The sequence below is a fragment of the Onychostruthus taczanowskii genome, unplaced genomic scaffold (assembly GCF_017590055.1).
Source record: "Onychostruthus taczanowskii isolate IOZ18803 unplaced genomic scaffold, ASM1759005v1 scaffold19, whole genome shotgun sequence".
In the NCBI taxonomy this organism is placed as follows: domain Eukaryota; kingdom Metazoa; phylum Chordata; class Aves; order Passeriformes; family Passeridae; genus Onychostruthus; species Onychostruthus taczanowskii.
In genome coordinates, this window is record NW_024499128.1 from 11,210,763 (window position 1) to 11,231,191 (window position 20,429).

Consider the following 20,429-nt stretch of genomic DNA (forward strand, 5'->3'; position numbering starts at 1 on the left):
ATGGTTCTCGGGGGGACATTTCAAGGCTCTCTTTCTGGTTTCAAAAGCAGGATTCTTAGGGTATTAAAAGGTCTATTATTCTTTTCTCCCCCCTCTCCCGCCTGCCAGCCCATCCCCGTGTCCCTGCCCGAATCACACCAGGTTCTGTTCCCAGCAGCAGTAAATCCATGCCGGTTCCGAGAGGAGGGGACAGCATTTTCCCTTTTCCTATAAAAATGGAAGAGCAGCTGCTGGCGTAGGAACAGCGCTGCCCCTCATGCTGCTTTCCCTCAAACACAGCCCCCTGTCCCCCTCCATCCCTTCAGCAGCTCAGGCACGGAATTATTCCCGGCAGAGCCGGGAGGTTCCTCCGCGGAACTCCCAAAAAACATCGCCTGTAGGAAAACGGAGCAGCCGGAGGGAGGGTGCAGCGAAGCCTCCCTGATGTGCTGACAGCCTGCAGTGACAGCTCCTCATCCAGGGCAGCAGTTCGGGCTTGACTCGTTTGTTTTGAGGTTCATTTTCTATCGGCACGGCTGGCTCTGTTGGGAGAAGGCATTTGCAGAAAGGACTGGAAACAAAGACTGGCGCAGGCTCGCGGTGGGGCGTGTTCTGTTACCTGCCAGCAGCGAACACAGCTCTGCAGGGGACACAGAAATAGCCAGAAAGTGCTTTTAGCTTCATTTTCATGTCCCTCAGCCTCTCGAGTAGAGATAAAGCTTTGCCTGATGCTGGTGCCTGATGGAAAAAGCAGAAGTGTGGGAATTGGTTAAACCCTGGGTGGGGGGGATCCTGCTCAGGATCCTGCCTTTAATTCCATGTGGTTGGACTTATCCCATCTGGAATTGCTGGTGTCCTGTTCACAGTGTCCCTCTGACATTGGAACTGATGTCTCCAGGTGTGATCCTTCAGAGCTGCTGGCCAGTGGCTGTAAAATGCCAAATCCACTGATTCCCCTTGGTGTTTGTTATTTTCCTGCTGATTTGTTCAAGTTGCTCTCTGTTACCTTTTCAGTGCTGATAATTGCAGTTACATTCCCACAAAGAGGGGAGGGTGAGGGATGCTCCCCTCTTGTGTCTGGGCAGGACTTGGCCTCTGATGAGTGTTTTCCCCAATTTTTGAGACACCACATGGTGACAGGAGGAGCAGCCCTGTCCCAGCCCTGCCTTTGCCTGGGTGTGAGCTGAGTGACCTCGTGAGCCAGCTGGGGCTCCTGGTGCCACACAGGGCGAGCTCCTGCTCTCACTAGCACAGGCATGGCCCTAATAACCTTCTCATTTGAATAATTGATGCCTCTTGATCCTCCAGGGATGCCCTAATTGCAACACTTGTGGCACATGCTCACTTAATTCTGTCCTGTTTTTAAAGGAGGCTCCGAATCTATTTGTATGAATCCCATGGCCAGGGGTTCCTGGGGTGTCCTGAAGGTCTGTAGGGCACCAGAGCTGGACTGGATCCACGTGTCCCCAGGAGCTCCCTGCTGGAAAGGGGCAGCCTGCTGAGGCACTGGCTGCTGCTGGGGGTTTTCCTTCTCCTGAATTCCCTGTCCTTGCTGGGAAGTGCTTGGGCAGAGGGGGCACAGAGCTGGGGGCATTCCCAGCCCTGGTGCCAGGGGAGGAGGTGCTGGTCCTGCCCCAAGGTAAGTGCAAAACCTTCACCTGGAGCAGTGATTCCAGCTCTGGAGCCCCTGACAAACAGGATGTGGAATTGTGGAGTCCAGAGAGCTGCTCCAAGGGCTGGAGCAGCCATGGAGCCAGGCTGGGACAGCTGAGGTGTTCAGCTGGAGAAGGGAAGGCTCCAGGGAGAGCTCAGTGTCCCTTGAAGGGCCTGAAGGGCTCCAAGAGAGCTGGAGGGGGACTGGGGACAAGGGATGGAGGGACAGGACAAAGGGAATGGCTCCCAGTGCCAGAGGACAGAGATGGATGGGATATTGGGAAGGAATTCCTTCCTGTGAGGATGGGCAGGGCCTGGCACAGGGTGCCCAGAGCAGCCGTGGCTGCCCCTGGGTCCCTGGAAGTGTCCAAGGCCAGGCTGGACAGGGCTTGGAGCAGCCTGGGATAGGGGAAGGTGTCCCTGCCATGGCAGGGGTGGAATGAGATGATCTTTAAGATTTCTTCCAACCCAAACCATCCTGGGATTCTCCCTGCAGAGTCTGGGAAGGGAAACCCAGAGGAGGAGGAGATGTGGGGCTGTCAGTGCTGGGGGCCCCATCTGAGGGGGATCAGGGCCCCGGGGAGGGTGGGGGACATGGGCTGAGGAAGGCAGAGACAGAGGAGCCAGGGCTGAGGAGAAGCCAAGAGGCTTTGGAGGTCTGAGCACAAGCAGGAACCCAAGGAGAACAGAGCAGGAGCAGAGCATGGATGGAGAGGGAGGCTGAAGGATGCAGGAGATGAACAGAGCGCCAAAGATGGGGGGAGGGCAAGAAAAGGGCTGGGCTGGAGCAGGAACTGAGAGCCTGGGGAAGCTGAGGGAGAGATGAACCCATACCAGGGTGCAGAATGAGGGAGAGCTGGGGCTGAGCAGGGGTGGAGGCCAAGGTGACTTCGGGGCTGAAAGGCTTTTGGAGTTCTAGAGGAACTGGGTTGTTATTCCTGGCACAGGATTTGGGGCTGTGGTCTCCAGACTGTGGGAGCTGAGGCTGTGGGGCAGGAAACCACAGAACTGAGAGCAGGAGAGCAGAGTCCACAGGAGGGAGCTGAGGCTCTGGAAGATGCTGCTGTGCAGGTGGAGGGGAAGGTGCTGATGTGAGAGGGGAGGCCAAGAGGGTCTCCAGGTGTGCTGGGACATGGAGAAGGTCTGGAGGTTGGGAGGCCCATGGACTGAGGGAGGTGACCAGAATGAGAGGCTCGACCTCCCTTTTTTAGTTATAAAAAATTCTATTTAAAGGAATGTGTAATATAGAAGGGGTAGCATCTGTTACAACTCTGCTCATGTTTTCTCCAGCTGTCTGCTTTCCCAGCACCAAGGTGTGCATATATTGAATTACATTTATTCTTTCAAGTTTAAAGTTCTAGTTTAAGACAGTGGAGGGGATGGGCTCCTACCAGGAGTAGGTGTGCATATATTGAATTACATTTATTCTTTCAAGTTTAAAGTTCTAGTTTAAGACAGTGGAGGGGATGGGCTCCTACCAAGAGTGATTCCTTGGAGAGAAAAATAAAAAAAAAATAAAAAAAAATAAAAAAAAAATTCCTACAGTCTCCTTTAGTGGAAATGAGAACTTCAGATTACACATTGAAACTCCTATTTTCCCATGATTCCTTGGAAAAAAAAAAAAAAAAAAAAAAAATTAAAAAAAAAAAATTCCTACAATCTCCTTTAGTGGAAATGAGAACTTCAGATTACACATTGAAACTCCTATTTTCCCATGATAGCTTTCAAAGGCAGGTTAGATAAAAATATTCTCTCAAAGCAGCTTTATCTCCAGCTGATTCCTCACTTTTACCAGCTCTTCAGAATAACCCAGGTCAGATATACATAAAGTTTTGATAAAGTTTTGTGGAAAGATCTCAGCCTTGGATGAGTGTTCATATTTAAACCCAGTTCCACTGAGGGTTTTGGTGCCTGTCCCAGCTCCTCACGTGCAGCATCGTGTCCTGGTCCTGAGGCAAAGCCTCGCCATCACCCACGGCAGTGCTGGAAACTGGCACTGGAGCTTCCCACACTGGCTCCTTATCAATTCCACCAGGAAATCCTTGGATCCAGTTCCACGTTTGAGACATTTACAGCTGTGCTGAAAGTTGTTCTGATTGATGAAGGAATCTCCAGGCAGGGAGAGCAGGGACCCTTGGCAGGGGTGCTGGTGGTGGAACCAGGGTGAAAAGCCCCCATGAGATGTCCCCAATGGCTGGGATGCACCCAGGCCAAGCTGGAGGACGAAGTCTGAAGCTGCTGCACGGGAAGTCACTTCTTTCGCTGGGAATTCACAAGAATAATGGGAATTTGGTTTCCTGAGTGGAAGCAAACAGCTCTGTGCCACCTCCAGCCCTGTCCGTGTCCTGCAGCCCGGGCTGGGTAGAGGCTCTTCCAGTCACTGGCAGCAGAGGGTGAAGCAGCTTTGGTTTGGGGGCAGAGAGAGCATCCCCCCGCTGTGATCCTGTGCTGGAACACCCTCTGTGGTCACACCATGGGTGCCTTCTCCTGGGCAGGAGAACAGATGATTTTGAAGTGTCCGTCCTCAGGGCTGGGAAGGGCCCCGGCACTTCCCGTGCTGCAGATCCCGGAGAAGGAGGGAGCAGCCCTTTCCCCAGGGTGGCAGGAGCTGCTGTGGCAGGATTTGGTCTCTTGTACAGCAGAGCCATGTCCAGGGAAGCAGAAGCCACAGGTTTCCACTGGCTCTGGGATTCTGATGCTGGTGAATCCATCACCAACGCTGCCGGCTTCCACCAGCCCATCTGCAAATAAACGGCATCAGCTGAGGGGCCCAGGAGCAGCTTTCACCTGGGAATGTCTGAAGTGCTGCCCTAGAACATGTGAAAAGCTGGTCCTGGACCTGGAGAGGACACCCAGCTCCCAGCATGGACTCACTGCGTCACCTAGAACACCCAGAAAACCTCTCCAGACCTGGTGGCTTATCTTAAACATGACCTTTGATCCCCGTGTCCTTCAGCAAAGCAGACAGGAATGGCTTGAGGGACAGTCCTTGGAGTGACTCCAGGGGTCACACTGGCTCATGGGGTCTTCCTCTGTGATTTTTGACATTGATGGCTTTGAGGTGGGTGAATGTAAACATGGCTGTGTGTGATGTGTGTGCAGAAATAGGTAAGTAGGCAATTTTTCTTTGGAAAGGCAGGAGAGGAGAAAAGGAGGAAGAACAAAACCACCTTTTCCATGTTGAATTGTTCCACATTATCCTTTCTCCTTTTCTCCCTAACACAAGGACTTGTGGAGCCCCTCTGGCTGCAGAACTAAAACTGGGTTTTTGTGGGACAGGTGCAAATTTTGGAAGAGGGTTGGTTTTTGTCCCCTGGATGGAGCCTGGAGAGGTGCCGCCCTTGGAGCAGCTCCAGGAGGGAAGCTGTGCCTGGGGAGGGAGCGACTGAGGAGTTGTGGTGGAGAATCGGGCACAGGGTCCGGTCCTGCTCCTCTTCCAGGCTCACTCTCAGGGAACAGGAGTGTTGGGGCAGCCTGGTGACCCCCAAAGGAGCAGTGCAGACCCCTGGTCTTGGTCCTGTCTTTGCTTTTTCTCCCTCCCCTTTTAGGAAACATCTCTGCTTTTTTTCCCGGCAGCCCCAGCCTGTCCCCCCAATCCCCCCACCCTGTCCCGGTGTCCCCAGCACCCACCTTTGGCAGGGTCCTCCCTGCAGTGGCAGCTGGCGGCGCTGGCCTCTCCCTTCCTGCGCAGGTGGGTCCAGCCCAGGAGCAGGGAGCAGACGAGGCTGCAGAGGCAGAGCCCCAGCAGCAGGTACAGCGCCAGCCACGGCTCCTGCTCCGCGCACGCCTTCTGCTCCAGCGCCGCCGGCCCCGCCGTGGCTGCGGCACAGACGGGGCAGCTCACACACCGCTGGGGCGGTTTTTGGGAGGGAAGGAGCTGGCAGTGGCAGGAGGGATGGGGCAGCCTCTGGGGTGTCTTTTTGGGAGGGAAACAGCTGGCAGTGGCAGGAGGGATGGGGCAGCTCAGACACCGCTGGGGCGATTTTTGGGAGGGAAGGAACTGACAGTGGCAGGGGAGACGGGGCAGCTCAGACACCGCTGGGGTGGGAAACAGCTGGCAGTGGCAGGGGAGATGGGGCAGCCTCTAGGGTGGCTTTTTGGGTGGGAAGGAGCTGGCAGTGGCAGGAGGGATGGGGCAGCTCTGACACCTCTGGGGCGATTTTTGGGAGGGAAACAGCTGGCAGTGGCAGGGGAGACGGGGCAGCTTCTGGGGTGGCTTTTTGGGAGGGAAACAGTTGGCAGTGGCACACAGACGGGGCAGCTCAGACACCGCTGGGGTGGGAAACAGCTGGCAGTGGCAGGAGGGATGGGGCAGCTCAGACACCTCTGGGGTGATTTTTTGGGAGGGAAGGAGCTGGCAGTGGCAGGGGACATGGGGCAGCCTCTGGGGTGATTTTTTGGGAGGGAAGGAGCTGGCAGCGCCTGTGCGCTCCGCTGGGGAGGAGTTTGGGAGCAGCTCTGTGTCCCCTCTGCCCGCTGGTAAGGTACAGGAGATCCCTCCCCACGCCCCACTCACACCCTCCCACTTCTTCAGGGATCGTCTCAACCCCAGTGAAGGACTTGGGGGTCCTGGGGATCTGCCTGTCCCCTCCCCGAGGGCTGGGGCAGCTCAGCCGGGGGGGATCCACTCTGCCTGGGGGAGCTGCCCACCCTGTGAAACACCAGCACACCACAGGGAAAAGCCACGGCAGGATGGAGACAATGGGGAGGAGATGCCCTGGCTGTTTTTCCCCGGCCCCGGTGCGATAGCAGCCCCCAAGAGGGCAGAGCCAGGGACGCAGGGGGGTTCTGTGCCCCTTCCCCACTCACGCTCGCAGGACAGGGCGCATTCCCTGGGGTGCTGCCCGCACACCGAGCTGCACTGGATGCAGTTCTTCACCAGATCGTCGTAGTAAAATCCAGGTCTCTTGTTGCAGTCCATGGACTCTGCGGGAGGGGAGGGAGATGAGCACGGTGTCCTCAGCACAGCCCCCACCACCCCAGTTCATGGCAGGATGAGCCCAGCTCGCTGCTCGGGCAGGCTCAGGGTGGCACCTGCCTGCACCCCACGGCCTCTGCGGGGCTGGCAGGGTGGCAGACCCGGGATTTGGGGGGGTCTTTGGCTGGAGGGCTGGGAAAAGGCCCCAGCTGGGGAGGGGGTGGTCTCAGCCAGACAGAGGCAGCTGGGCTCACCTGGGGGCTCCTGGCTGCTGCTGCTGCCCTGGGGCTTGCACAGCTTTTTGGGACACCCCAAAACCTGCCTCAGGATGCCAGGAACGGCATCTCCTGTCCTCCAGGAGGAGATGTTCACTTGTGGCTGCTGAATGAGCCCTGGCATGGGGTGAAGCCACCTCAGCCTGTGACTCCAGGAAGGGGCAGGGCAGCAAAGTTCATGTGTCCCTTGTCCTCCTCCCCAGCTGTTTTCAGGACACCTCGGGGCCTGTCCAAGGGGGTTTATCATTATCCACATCCCTGCCTTTGGAGGGTGGGGTGGCCCCAGTAGGGAACAGGAGTGTTGGGGCAGCCTGGTGACCCCCAAAGGAGCAGTGCAGACCCTGGTCCTGGTCCTGGTCCTGAGCTGTTGCCAGCCCCATTCCATCCATGGGGAGCTGTCACATCCCTCTGTGGGTTTGGCTTGAAGCTCTGCAAAGCTGGGCTGGCTCTGAGCCTGCCCTGGTGTTCATCCCAGGCTCTGAGCCTGCCCTGGAGTTCATCCCAGGCTCTGATCCTCCCTCCCAGCTTGGCCCCATCCCTGACTCTTCCCTGCAGGGGCACCCCAGCACTCACCACACACAGCATCACACTTCCTGGCCAGGGACTGCCTGCAGGCCAGGCTGCAGGGGATGCACTGGGAAACGAGGGTGTCCCAGTACTCCTGGTCAGTGCAGTTCTTCATGGCATCCTGCCCCACTCGTGGCCCATCCATGGCTGCAGGACAGAGACACAGGTTGGTGTGGGGTGGCCACCACGGGGCTGCTCTGCAGCCACCTCATCCCTTTCTAGGGCTGGCAGCCCTGGCAGGGGATCCTGGCTGTGCCTCAGCCCTCTCTGGTCCCAGGCTTGAGCAGGAGCACACAGCCAAATCTGCTTTTCAAGCTGTGTGTGTGCCCTGTGCCAGTCCTAGGGGGCACACAGAGAGCCCACCCTGGCCTAGAGGTGGCCCTGAGCTGTGCCCTGGGGGTCCCTGCACCTGGCAGAGGGAGCACAAGCACTGGGGACTACTCCTGTCCCTGCAGGCTTTTCTGAAAATACCAGAAACAGCCCCTTGTGTGTCATTCCTGCCCCTTCTCTTGGGTGTTCTGGTGTCATAGTGAAACCAGGCTGATGTGTCAGAGCAGAAGAAGGAGGGAAATCTCCCCAGGAGACTTTAGGCACCAGTTTAACCAGTGCCAGCTGGAGGTGGATGTGCTCTTGTCCCTGTCACGGGCTGCTTGTCCCATCCTCTGCTGCCCCAGTGCTCCCAGAGCCCTTGTGCACGTGCCAGAGGCACAGGAGCAGCTCTCAGCAGCACAAAAACCATCAAAACCTCACGTTTTGAAGAATTATCTGGCTGAGAACAGCTCCTGTGCTGTGCCACTCGCGGGGTCTGCAGAGGAGCAGCCGCAGGGAGCTCTGAGCCAGCAGCGGGGTGGCCGTGGTGGCATCGAGCCCTTTGCTGCCTGACAGGGCTCAGGAGCCACGTCCCTCCCTGGAGCCTCGTCCAGGCTCCCTGCAGGGTGGGAGATGCTGCTGCTGCTGGGCCCCAAAGGCTCAAAACTCCCCCGAGCTGCAGAGTCAGCTCCGTGTGCCCAGAGGCTGAGCTGCTGCCTTGGCAGAGCCAAACCTTTGGTTTTTATACAGGAAATCCCCTGTGCTCTGCCAGGGTTTCTCTTCTCTCTCCAGGATTTGGAGATTGGGCACTTGGCACGTCTGTCCCATCCAGCACCTTCCCTGCAGAGGGGCTGGGTCCTGCCTGGGGCAGCACAAGAGAAAACCCCCCCCCATTCCCAGGGAAAAATCCTCCCTGCACTGGGATGCTGGCCTGGCACTCCCAGTTCTTCAATTAACATTGCTATAAAATGAAATAATGACTTTCTGTCGAGCTGACTGGAGACACCCCCGGGGCAGAGCGAGGCTCAGGGCACTGCTCTCCTCGGGTGCTCGTGGAAGAAACTGGGCTTTGCACCCAGAGAAGCCCCCCAGGGGTGGCAGGGAGCTCTTTGGGGGTTCCTGCCAGCCCTGGGGATGGCAGGGAGCTGAGCCATCCTTGACCTAGGGGGGGTTTCCCATGGGATAAGTGATGGGAAGCAGACCTGGGGCTGTGTTAAAGCTGAGGGGCTGCAGGCTGGGAGCCTCCCTCCCAGGTGCTGTGAGGACATGTCCAAGGAGATGTTTGCTCTCATCTAGGACAGACCTTCCCCTCCCTGGGGAGTCCCAAGGTGCACGTGTTGCTCCCAGCACAGACTGCTCAGCCATGATTTTCCAGCAGAGCCCGGTGAGTCTTTCCCTCTGAATTCCCCCACAGACCCCTCATGCCAAGCTTTAAGCACCCACAGGACAAGGGGGGGATGGCTTTAAGCTGAAGGAGGCTAGATTTAGATCAGTTATCAGGAAAAAATTCTTTCCTCTGAGGGTGGTGAGGCCCTGGCACAGATTCCCAGAGAAGCTGTGGCTTCCCCTGGATCCCTGGAAGTGCCCAAGGCCAGGTTGGATGGGGCTTGGAGCCCCCTGGGACAGGAGAAGGTCACTTGGCCATGGCAGGGGGGTGGAACTGGCTGAGAATTCAGCTCCCTGCCAGCTCAAACCACTCTGTGATTCCCTCTCCAGCCCCTCAGCACTGACTCTGAGCAGAGCCTCCACTCCCTGCTGGCCATGGATCATTCCCAGCCCCAGCCCTGGCCCCCAGACCCCTCACCCCAGCCCCCCGAGCCCCTCCACGGAGTCACTCACATCTGGCTCTCCAGCAGTGGCTACTCCCCCTGGGCTCCAGCCATGGCCCCGGGAGCTGCAGTGCTGAGCCCCTGCGTGGCCCAGGGGTTATTATTAGAGAGATTTGGTTAATGCCTGGCTCTGCATTTCCTGGGGCTTCCCCTCGTCCCTTCCATGCAAATTGGCTGCACACTCAGCGCCTTGCATTGGCTCCTGGGGTCCCCGGGCTGCTGGGGACAGCGTGGGGGACGCTGCGGGGGGATGTGTCACCAGGGACAGGTGTCCTGGGTGTCCTGGGCCAGGTGGCCACACTTCAGAGGGCCCTGGTGGAGTGGGAGCTCTCAGCACTGCGAGGACTGCGGCAGAATCCCAGGATCACAAAGGCTGGAAAAGCTCCCCCAGCCCAGCCATGCCCCAGCACTGCCAGGGCCACGTCCCCAAGTGCCACTGAGACACCTCCAGGTCCCTCCAGGGGTGGTGGTTCCACCTCTGCAGCCTGTGCCAGAGGGTGTTTCCTTCAGGGAGGGGTGTTCCACTCTGCACAGGAGGCAGGAGCAAGCTGGGAGCATCCATCCCCTCCGTGTCCTGGGCATGGTCAGCAGCAGCCACGGCCCTGTCTCCTGCTCTCACCTCACAGAACCTCTCTGGAGCCCCAAACACTGATTTTCTCAGGTGCCTCCATGTCTGGGAGGCAGGAGGGCTGTGCTGGGTCCTGCATGGCAGCTGGGTCCTGGCTGTGCTGGGGGCATTAATAACTCATTAATAGCACATTAATAACTCATTCATAGCACATTAATAACTCAATAGCACACTAATAACCCATTAATAGCACACTTATAACTCATTGATAGCACATTAATAACTCATTAATAGCACAGCTTGATTTCACAGGGGCAAAGAGCCACCTCTGCACTGCTGGCAGCCTCCAGGGGTTTGTCCCTGCTCCTGCAGGGATGCTGGGCACGGCTTGGCAGAGGTGCCAGGGGGAGGCACGAGGTGCTGGGAGCGTGGCAGAGCAGTGACTCAGCTCCGTGCTGAGGGACCTTTCTGCAGAAGCAGCTGAAGGAGGAAGGAAGCAGCAATACCTGTTACTAAAAGCATTCGTGGAGCAGCATCAAGGGCTCCTCTGTCTGGTTCAAAAGCTCCTGTTTTGTGCTTGCCATGGGGAGCTGGAGAGGCCAGAGGATGTTTTGCTGCCGTGTCCATTGCAGGGACACTGGAGGCTGATCCTGCTGATGGGGAGCAGAGCCCAGAGCAGGGGAACCAACACCTCGTGTTTGGATGTGGCCCATGAGATCCCAGGTGCTGAAGGAGGCTGGGAAGCAGCGCTGGCACCATCAGTGCACCTCAGGGCTGGGGGCAAGGACCAGCAGAGGAGGCACAGGGACACTGCCACATGCCCTGTGTCTGGCACAAAGGATGACATCACTGCTGTGCTGAGCCTCCCCTGGGAGGGAAATCACGATTTTGGCGTGGCCTGAGCTGGTTGAGTGTGGCAGAGCAGGGAGATGGCCCTGGAGAGACGGCCTCAGCCCGCTGCTCTCGGGGTTTTGCAGGGGAAACTCACCTCTGTAAATAGCACCAGAGACTCGCAGTTTCCACCCTGGTGAGCCCTCGAGGGGGAAGTGAGAAGCACTTGGGGGTGGTTTGTCCCTCCTCGCTGAGCAGGGATCAGGCAGAGTGCTCTCAGCTGTGGAGTTCTGGGCTGTCTGCACTGGAGCCCCATTTCCTGGGCCGTGTGCCCCAGTGGCCTCAGCCTGTGCCCCAGAGAGCATCAACCCCTCCTGCAGCCTCTGAGGCTGCTCTGTGCTCTCCAGCACCCCCAGACACGCTGCCCCGTGAGCTCCTGTCACAGCCGAGGCAGTGGCTGCCACCCTGCCGTGCCTGGGGTTGTTCCTGTGGTTTGGGCAGCCCCCACCAGCCCCCCGTTCTGGATTTCTGGATTAAACCCTGCCTTTGCTGAGTGCACTGGTTCCCCAGGGCATCAGCCAGCAGCTCCCCGTGCATCCTCCCACTGCCATGCATCCCCCTGCATCCCCCACATGGTTTTGCATCCTGCAGTGCCCACCTGCACCCGGCTCTGGAGGTGCCACACTCTCTTTGGGGTGACAGAGCCCAGTTTTTTCCTGGCAACAAAATCTCTTTTTCTGCTGGGCTCCTGCCCCAGCTGCAGTGCTGCAAGGAGAGCTGCAGGTCACAGGCACACAGGGTGGGTGACGTTTGGCTCTGAAGTTTCAGGGGTGCTTTGCCTTGCCCTTGAGCAGCTTTGCTGGGATGGTTTCCTCCCCTGAGCCCATCTGCTCTGAGCAGTCCCGAGCCCTGGCCAAGCCAAGGTTTGCTCGCACACCTGCTCCCTGTAGGACCTGAAAAAAGGGGGAAGGAGGGGCAGAGGAGCCTTTTTCGGCCGAAACTGCCGAGCGCGGGGCGGGCTGAGCGCAGACGGCTCCGAGGGCTCATTTCTGTCACCCCAATTCCCTGCGGGGCCAGGATGTGCCTGTCCCCGGGCATCCCCCTGTCCTGCCACCTCAGGGCACACCCCGGAGTCACTGCGCGGCCGCCACCCGGCCGTGGGGACAGCGGGGCTTGCGGAGCCGTGGCCGTGCCGTGGCACTGCCACCCGTGAAGGGCCACCCTCGTGTGCTCGGGATGTCCCCCGGAGCCCCGGGTGCGGCCCCTTGTCCCCGCTGCTGTCCGGAGCTCCTGGGCACGGCTGTCCCCAGGATCCGATATGGGGTCTGTCCCCAGGATCTGCTCTGTTCCCAGGGTCTGTTCTGTCACTGTGTCCCCAGGATCTGCTCTGTGGCTCTGTCCCCAGGTTCTGTTCTGTCCCCAGGATCCGATCTGTGGCTCTGTCCCCAGGATCTGTTCTGTCACTGAGTCCCCAGGATCCGATCTGTGGCTCTGTCCCCAGGATCCGATCTGTGGCTCTGTCCCCAGGATCTGTTCTGTCCCCAGGATCCAATCTGTGGCTCTGTCCCCAGGAGATGGCACCCTTGGCCAGCCCAGCCCGCCTGTTCCCGCAGCCCGGAATCCTCCAACGCGGCCGCTCCAGCCCGGCCAAAGGGAATCACAATTTATGGAATGGTTGGGTTTGAAAGGACCTTAAAGCTCGTCCAGTTCCACCCCTTACAGGAACAGGGACACCATCCCAGGTTTCTCCAGGCCCCATCCAGCCTTGGACACGTCCGTGTGGGATGCAGCCCCCCGGGTGGCTCCTGCCCCTTCCTGGCACCTCCGGGGGGCTCAGGACCCCCCTCACAGCCCCCCCTCACTGCTCCATTCCTCCCTTTGCTCCTCGTCCCGGCACCACCCCTGGGGCTGCCGTGGGCATCACCCCAGGGATGCTCCGTGCCCACCGGGGTCTGGGCACCGTGGCAGCCCCTGTGCCAGGGTCTGACCCTCACAGAGGCTGTGCCAGGGCTGTGGGAGAGCCCGGGGTGACCCAGGCTCCAGAGCTGCCCCTGGGCATCAGCAGGGTGAGGCTGCCACAGCCTCCTTGCCAAAACCAGCACAGATCAGGAAAAGGGAAGCTTTTTACCAAAATCCAGGCTGTGCTCGGGGCTGGCTCCCCAAAACCAGCAGCCAGCTGGAGACCAAGGATGGGCAGGTGGGAAAAGACCTGGGTTGGCTGAGGTCTGGCACAGAAATGAGGAAAAAGCCCTAGAAATGCGGAGGGAAGGAGCAGGGAGAGGAGGGTTCAGTGCCAGGGCTGTGGGCTGAGGTGCAAAGCGTGGGTGGTGGATAAGGGAGATGAGTCAAAGAACAATCTTTGGCCAGAACAGCTGATCTGATTACGTGGAGTTTTGACCTGGTGGGTACAACTCCTTGTCCTCACTGCTGAATTCTCTCTGGAGAGGTGTTTTCCTGGCAGAGCCCTCATGGGAAGGGGTTTGCAGCCTGCCCAGGAACTCTGCTGTTAATTTTTAACACGAAAACCCTGGGGAAATTCCAGAGGACTGGAGGGTGGCCAGTGGGAGTCAATTTAATATTTAAAAGGGATAAAAGGGCTGATCCTGGGAATTACAGGCCAGGTGAGACTGATCGCTGTCCCTGCACAAATTATGGGCTGGGTAATTGAGGACAGTGTCAGCCAAAAATTAGAAGCTAAAAATATAATTAAGGTCGTTAGCTTGGTTTCATGGATGGCAGCTCCTGTCAAGTGAGTCGGCTTTGGTTTTTGGCATGACTCTGGGCTGGCTGATAAAGCTAATTGTGCTGCTGCATTATAATGGGTTTCTCCAAAGTATTTAATTTAGGGCCATGTGACATTTTCATTTGTAGGACTTGCATTCTATGGAGTCAGCAGAGCAGACATCCGACGGCTGCACTGGCAGCTCCGGGGCGGTGGCCAAGGGGGAGAGTGACAGAGAGCACTGGGTTTTGCACAGGGTGGTGTTTCTAGCAGGGATAATAAGGTGAGAGGGGGTTGGTGGGGCAGGCAGCCTCACAGGGGGATCCCCTCTGCCCTGCCCAGCAGCCAAAAGGTGGTGGGAGCAAAAGGTATGGATTTTGCTGCTAAAGCACAGCAAGGTCTGATGGCAGCAGCAGGCACCGATAACCCAGCTGTGAGTGTAATTAATCAATTTTAGGAGAAAGGTATGAACTCGCAGACATTTGGCATCTCTGGACAAGAGGAAAGTTCTGCTTGGTGGGACAGGATTTATTGTGGCTTCTGGGACAAGCTCAAACCTCAAACCAGCTTGCTCTGGACCATCCTCATGGGCTTTTCCAGCCCCACAGAAGCTGCATCCTCCCCTCTGAACTGCATCAGCTGTGGATTTCCTCCAGTGGATCATTTGGGTCCTTTCAGTTTTCCCAGTGGGAAAAATGGGATTGAATAGGGCTTGGAGCAACCTGGTCTAGTAGAAGGTGGTGGAACAAGATGGTCCTTAAGGTCTCCTGCAACTTAAACCACTCTCTGATTGTGCCAGCTGGGCACAGGGCAGCCCAGGGCCTTTCTCTCCATCCAGGATGGTGTTTTTCACCCCTGTGTGGGGTCTCACCCCTATAAGACACACGGTGGCATGAGAGGCATCCAAGCCTCCTTTGGGTCAGTGTTTCCCCTGCCAGATGTTCCCCAGGCAGGGCTGTGGAAGGCTCTGGATCCCTGCACAGCCAGGGCTGCATCCAGCATCACCCACCGGCCCTGCAGGTGGAGCAGGGCAGGAGCGGATCCCAACGTGGATCCCAGGGCTCGCCAGCTCCGAGCCGTGACTCCTGCCCTCTCCCCAGGGCATCCATCCATCCGTGTGTCTGTCTGTCTGTCTGGCTCCGCGCTAATGACGGCGGGCTGGCGGCACGGAGCCACTCAGGGACTTGCCCAAGGTCCCGTGGGGAGCACCCGGCTGTCCTGCTCCTGCCCGGCCCTGCGGAAAAATGAGAAATGCGCGGCATCAGAGCCGGCCAAACACGGCACAGCCAGCCGGCCCGCGTCCCCGGAGCTCCCCAGAGCGGTGACATCCCGGCGGGCAGGGACACGGGATGGTGCTGCTGGGATCTCACCGTGACAGGAGCAGAGGATGCTCTCCTCTCTCCGGGGGGATTTGGAGCTGCTGAATCTTTTCCTGCAGGGTTTTGCCGGTGCCTCCGCAGGCTGGGGCCGGTGACTAACACCTCCTGGTCTGCACCTTGTTTACCTGGCGCTGGCGCTTCTTTTTGGAAGGCTGACTCACGGCAGCACCTTCCCCCTCTGCCACCGCAGCTCCCTGACAAAAACTTTCCATTTTCCCATTGTTTTAATTGCCCTCATTTGATAAAACTCCTCAGGAAAAAAAAAAAAAATAAAACAACCCACAACCAAAAACTGGCTGTGGGTTGAAGAGACACGGCAGCCCCAGCCGGGCATTCCCACAGTGCTGGCAATGGGATGGGATGGGATGATGGGGTGGGACACCCAGCCCATGGCACACCTTGGGGACCTCAGTGCCAGCACCTGGGGCACGCAGGGGATGCTGCAGTGAGGTTCCAGCAGTGAGGTTCCAGCACCACGTGGCTCGGCACGGCTGAATGCGGCCCGACAGGTTTGTGCAGAAGCCTGTCCCGTTCAGCTGGATTTTTGGAGAGGCTGGAGCCAGCCCCGGCAGCAGCCGCTTCCCGCCAGGCGCTGCCGGGTCACGGCCCCAGCCCACGGGGCAGGCACAGCCTGCAGGGACTGCTCTGTGCCCTTCGGTGCCCCGTGGAAATGGGGAAAGAGCAGCCCCTTCCCTCCTGGAGGCTTCCTGCAGGCCCTGGGCTCCACGCCCTGAGGAGGTGGAGAAGGGCCGGGGACCAAGAGGACACATGGAGGTGTCCAAGGAGCTGCAGAGGGGCTTTTGGATGGAAAAAGAAATGCTGGGCATCTGTAGGAACTGTGGGATGCCAGGTCCTCAGCAAGCAATGTAATCCAACCTTGGGGATGGAAGCAGGGAGGGAGGAGAGGGGAATCAGTGCACCAGTCCCACTGGTGCTCTCTGGTCCCATAAAGTGTCCAGGAGTCCCATGGGTGCCTGCAAGGACGAGAGCTGGTTGAGAAAACCATCCACCCTCTCCACGGAGCAGGATTTCCGCAGTCATGTGCCAGGTGAACCCTGGACCCACAGTGAGGGCAGCAGCGGGGTCTGTGCATTCCAGAGGGGAAAATCTCTTCCTGGGGTAGGGTCATGCTGCTTTTATAATATGAGGATCAAGGAAAAGGTGGGGAAATCCTCCAAAAACGGTGATGTGTGGGGGTCTGGTGGCCACTCCCAGCCTGGGGTCACCACATGGTGAGGATGCACTGGGGTCACTGGAGCTCTGCTGTCCCATCCCAATCCGGGGCACACGGTGTGCGCACGAGTGGCCCTGGCAGGAGGGAGAGAGATGATTAAAGCTGCCTTTGATGAAGCAAAAAATTAATAAACAAGCAGGCAATTGTGCTGGCCTTTATTTAGTGGGAATGACGGCGTGGAGCCGGCGTGGCGAGGCTGCCCAGGCCGGGTCCCACATCAAACGACGGGACAGCGCCAGGCGCGAGGGGACCGCGCCGTCACCTCTGCTCCGACGGGTTTTTCCTGGCCCCAAAAATCCAGGAAGATCCACGTGTCTGCTCCTCATAGCAGGGCCCCATCCCACACCGTGGGGAGCCCTGGGGTGAGCAGGAGATGCTCTGTGCCACGGTGAGGTTTGGCTGGGCTGGGATGTGCCAGTCTTGGGTGCATTTTGGAGGTGCCACTTGGCACCTTTGCCCTGTCCCCTGCCCTGGGGTCAGCGTTCCCACCTCTCTCCTGACCCAGTGATGCTCCACAGGCACTGAGGTCCCTTCCTGGTGCTTCTGTGCAGAACCAGGGGCAGAGCTGGCAGCCAAACCTGTGGCCTCACACCGGGTCCTTATCAGCCGGTCAGGAATATTTACCTGCCGGTTTGCACCGGATAAAAATTCACTGGACAAACAGCAGCTCCCAGCTGGCCCCAGGGCGGTGGCACAGCAGGGACGTGGCTCAGGTGGGACGTGCACCCCCGTCCCTGCCTCATCCCTGCTCTGTCACCGAGGTGCCACAGGAGCATGAGGGACATTGTCCCCACCTAATCTGAGTGTCCCAGGGTTGGTGACCCCGTGTGCCCTCGTGTGCCAGGGCTGGGGACAGGCTCAGGGTCATGGATGGTCACCATGTGTCCCACGGCTGGGGGTGGGCTGTGTGGGGAGGTCACTGTGCTCTGTGGGGGAAACTGGACAACTGCTCCTACAACGGGCTGAGCTGAGCTGAGCTGAGCTGGTCCGGGACAAACTGAGCTGAGCAAAGCCCGGCTGAGCTGAGCTGAGTTGAGCCATACTAGACTGAGTTGAGCTGAGCCGTGCTGAGACAAGCTGAAGTGAGCTGAGCTGGGACAAGCAGAGCCAAACAAAGCGGTGCCAGGCTAAGCCGAGCGGAGCTTATCTGTGCCAGGCTGAGCCAAGTCAGGTTGAACTGACTCGGGCTGAAGGAAGCTGGGCTGGGCTGAGCAGAGCCGAGCTGAGCCAAGACACGCCAAGTTGTGCTGGGCTGAGCTCAGCCAGTCTGTGCAAGGCTGAGCCAAACTGAGCTGGGCCGAACCGATTCGAACCGAGCTGGGCTGAGCCGAGCCGGGCCGAGCGGAGCCGAGCGGAGCCGATGGGGGCCGATCCCGCCCCAGCTGTCAGCGCACGCCCCCTCCCCCGAGGCCGAGGAGGCCCCGCCGCGCCCGCCCCTTTCCTCTCTTCCCATTGGCCAGCGCAGCCATTCGTTAGGGGCGGAGGCGCGTTCCTATTGGCGGGCGGGCACGCCCGTCCGCGCCGCAGCCCCGCCCCCTTTTCCGCCTGGCTCCGCGGCGCTGGAAACTTTGCGGGCGGCGCAGTCGGGAGCGGCTCCCGCAGCGCCCGGGCGCTCCGCGGGGCGCTGAGCGGGCGCGCAGCGGGCGCGGGCCGCGCCATGGCCGCCAAGGACAATCCCTGCAGGAAGTTCCAGGCCAACATCTTCAACAAGAGCAAGTGCCAGAACTGCTTCAAGCCCCGCGAGTCCCACCTGCTCAACGACGAGGATCTCAACCAGGTGGGATCTTACCCCAAAACACACTGTTTTCCCCCCAGAATCTACCCCGGCGTCCCGCCCCTAGGGCGCTCTGGGTCTCTGTGCGGTGTCCGCTGGCACCGTGGGTAGCCTGGGGTCCCACAGGTAGCTTGGGAGCCTCCTGGGTAGGTTAGGGTCCTGTGGGTCTCCCGATGGATAGTATAGGGTCCTGTGGACGTCCTGGGGTCCCACGGATAGAACGGGGTGCCATGCGTGCCTGGTGTCCCCATGGTTGGCACAGGATCCTATGGGATCCCCAAGGGTGCCTGCTGGACACTGATATTGTAGGGTCCTGTGGGTGCCTGCGGCTCCCACAGGTACCATGGGATCAGGTCAGGGATGCTGTGGGGTCCTATGGATAGCATAGGGACCTACAGGTATCCCTATATTCCATGGGGTGTCGTGGAACTCCAGGGGTCCTCCCTGGTCCCGTAGGCTAACTAGGAACTCCATGGGGTGTTTGCTGATTATACAGATAGTCCAGGGATCCACAGGCATCCATGGATTCTGTAGGGTGTTCTGGAGCCCCACTGCTGCACTCTGGTCCCATAAAGTGTCCAGGAGTCCCATGGGGTGCCTGCTGACCCCATGGGTGGTGCATGGTCCTGTGGGGTGCCTGCTGATCCCATGGATAGCACAGGAACCCACATGTATTTGCGGATCCTATGGAGTGTCCAGGAGCCCCATAGTTGTTCTCCGGTGCCATAGGGTATCCAGTGATTCCAGCGGGTGCCTGCTGGTCCCACACATAGTGCATGGTCCCTTGGGATGCCTGCTGATCCCACAGACAGAACAGGGATTCACAGGTATTTGCGAAGCCCATGGGATGTCCAGGAGTGCTTTGGGTGCTCCCTGGTCCTATAGAGTGTCCAGAGATCCCATGGGATGCCTGCTGACCCCACAGATTCCCTGCTGTCCCACGGAGCACCCACAGTGCCCACTGGTCCCTGAGGCCATGGCTCACCCCAGTGCCACCTCCCCGGGGACCTCACCCCCTGAGGCCATTTGGGGTCCCCCATCAGCACTTGGGGTGATCCCGTCCCATCCTGGGGTGCACGGCAGCAGGTGGCGGGTGTCCTGTGGGCTCCATCGGGCGATGCAGAAAGTCCTGGGAAAAACTCGGTTGAAAACAAAACGTCCCCTCCTGGACGTGCCGGACATGACCGCCGTGCCCTACAGCCCCCTGCTCTCCTGGGGGCATGGGAAGGGGACCCCAGCCCCTTTCCGGAGAGGGTTCAGCTCTGGGGGGCTGCCAGGGCTGGGCCTTCCTCCTCTTCCTCCCAGGCCTCACGCAGGCCCAAGGCCGGCGCTCCCATGGCAGGGGGTGTTTGGGACATGGGGGGCGTTTTTGGGATGTGAGGGCCCGTCCGTGGTGTTGGGGTGAGGGGAACAGGGCCGCCCTCCCTCCTCCCACACCTTTCTGGGCCAGGGCTGCCATCCCCGCTCCCGATCCTATTATGGCAATGAGATCAGACATATTGCTGCGCTCGCTGGGGGGGCGGCGGAGGGGGGGGGGGCATCGTGAAATCTGAGGGCTAATATGGAAAAAATGTAACTGGAAAAAAATGCCGTGGTGTGTGCGGGAAAGGGGCGGGCGGCGCGGAGCGTCGCGGCCGTGCCCAGACAAAGGAGCCGTCCCGGAGGGGGCTCGGGAAGAGCCCCCCGCTCCCGACCGGCCCCTTCCCGCTGCCCGGGGCTTGCGCTGCCTCCTGGTGCAAAGCTTATTTACTTTTGTTGGGGGGCTCAAAGCATCGCACGCAGCCCGCCGTAGTGCCTGCCCGCCCTGCCACGGGGGCCACCCACCTCTCTGGGGACCCAGGGACGCGTTTCGGGCAGCCCCTCGTTGGCTTTGTTCCCGTCGGGGTGGTGGGTGGCCCTGGGGGGCTGCCCCCGCCTCCGGTTCCCATGGGGTCGGGGTCAGCGCCGTGGCCGGATCCAGGCCCTGCGCGGGGGGCTCCGGTTGGGAAAACGGCGCAATCCTGCTCGGCTTCTCCCTTGCAGCTGGGGTGAAGTAATCCCGCTTCCCAGATAAGATGGTGGCTGTGGTAGTGTGTGATGCACGCACGCACCTCCCGCCCTGCCCGCAGCCCCCCGACCGCGGCCACCCCGGCGCTTCCCCGCCACCCTGCCCGCCTCCCCTCCCTGTCTGTGCCCCGTTTCGCAGCCTGGCTGGATGTGGGGGTGTGCTCGCTCCGAAGCACACCCAGGAATAACGGTTCATTTAACAGCTCTGAATGTTTCTGCCTTTTTCACTCAAACGTTTGGGTTGGGGGGTCCCACTTTGCAGCATGGGGGTTCAGTGCCCAGCACATCCTGTTCGCCCCGTGGACCGGGACAGTGTTGGTGATTACCTAGAGTCAGGCTAGAAAA

General features: G+C 59.3%; 2 protein-coding genes across 4 annotated transcripts in view; one reads left to right on the forward strand and one right to left on the reverse strand.

The window, feature by feature from the left end:
• Positions 1-4,098: 4,098 nt before the first annotated feature.
• On the reverse strand, positions 4,099-7,537 carry TNFRSF13B (TNF receptor superfamily member 13B). Its single transcript, XM_041401997.1, has 4 exons — positions 7,399-7,537; positions 6,442-6,558; positions 5,263-5,451; positions 4,099-4,373 (listed from the first exon to the last, which is right to left on the reverse strand). The coding sequence occupies exons 1-4, from the start codon at positions 7,535-7,537 to the stop codon at positions 4,099-4,101; spliced, it is 720 nt and encodes a 239-aa protein (XP_041257931.1).
• Positions 7,538-17,868: 10,331 nt separating this feature from the next.
• LOC121334679 (myosin phosphatase Rho interacting protein) overlaps positions 17,869-20,429 on the forward strand; it is a 73,572-nt gene continuing 71,011 nt past the window's right edge. For all 3 annotated transcript variants that reach the window (XM_041402023.1, XM_041402022.1, XM_041402024.1), the window contains exon 1: positions 17,869-18,041. In XM_041402023.1, the coding sequence (XP_041257957.1) occupies positions 17,922-18,041 (120 nt within the window). In that variant the 5' untranslated portion in view covers positions 17,869-17,921. The remainder of the gene's footprint in view (positions 18,042-20,429) is intronic.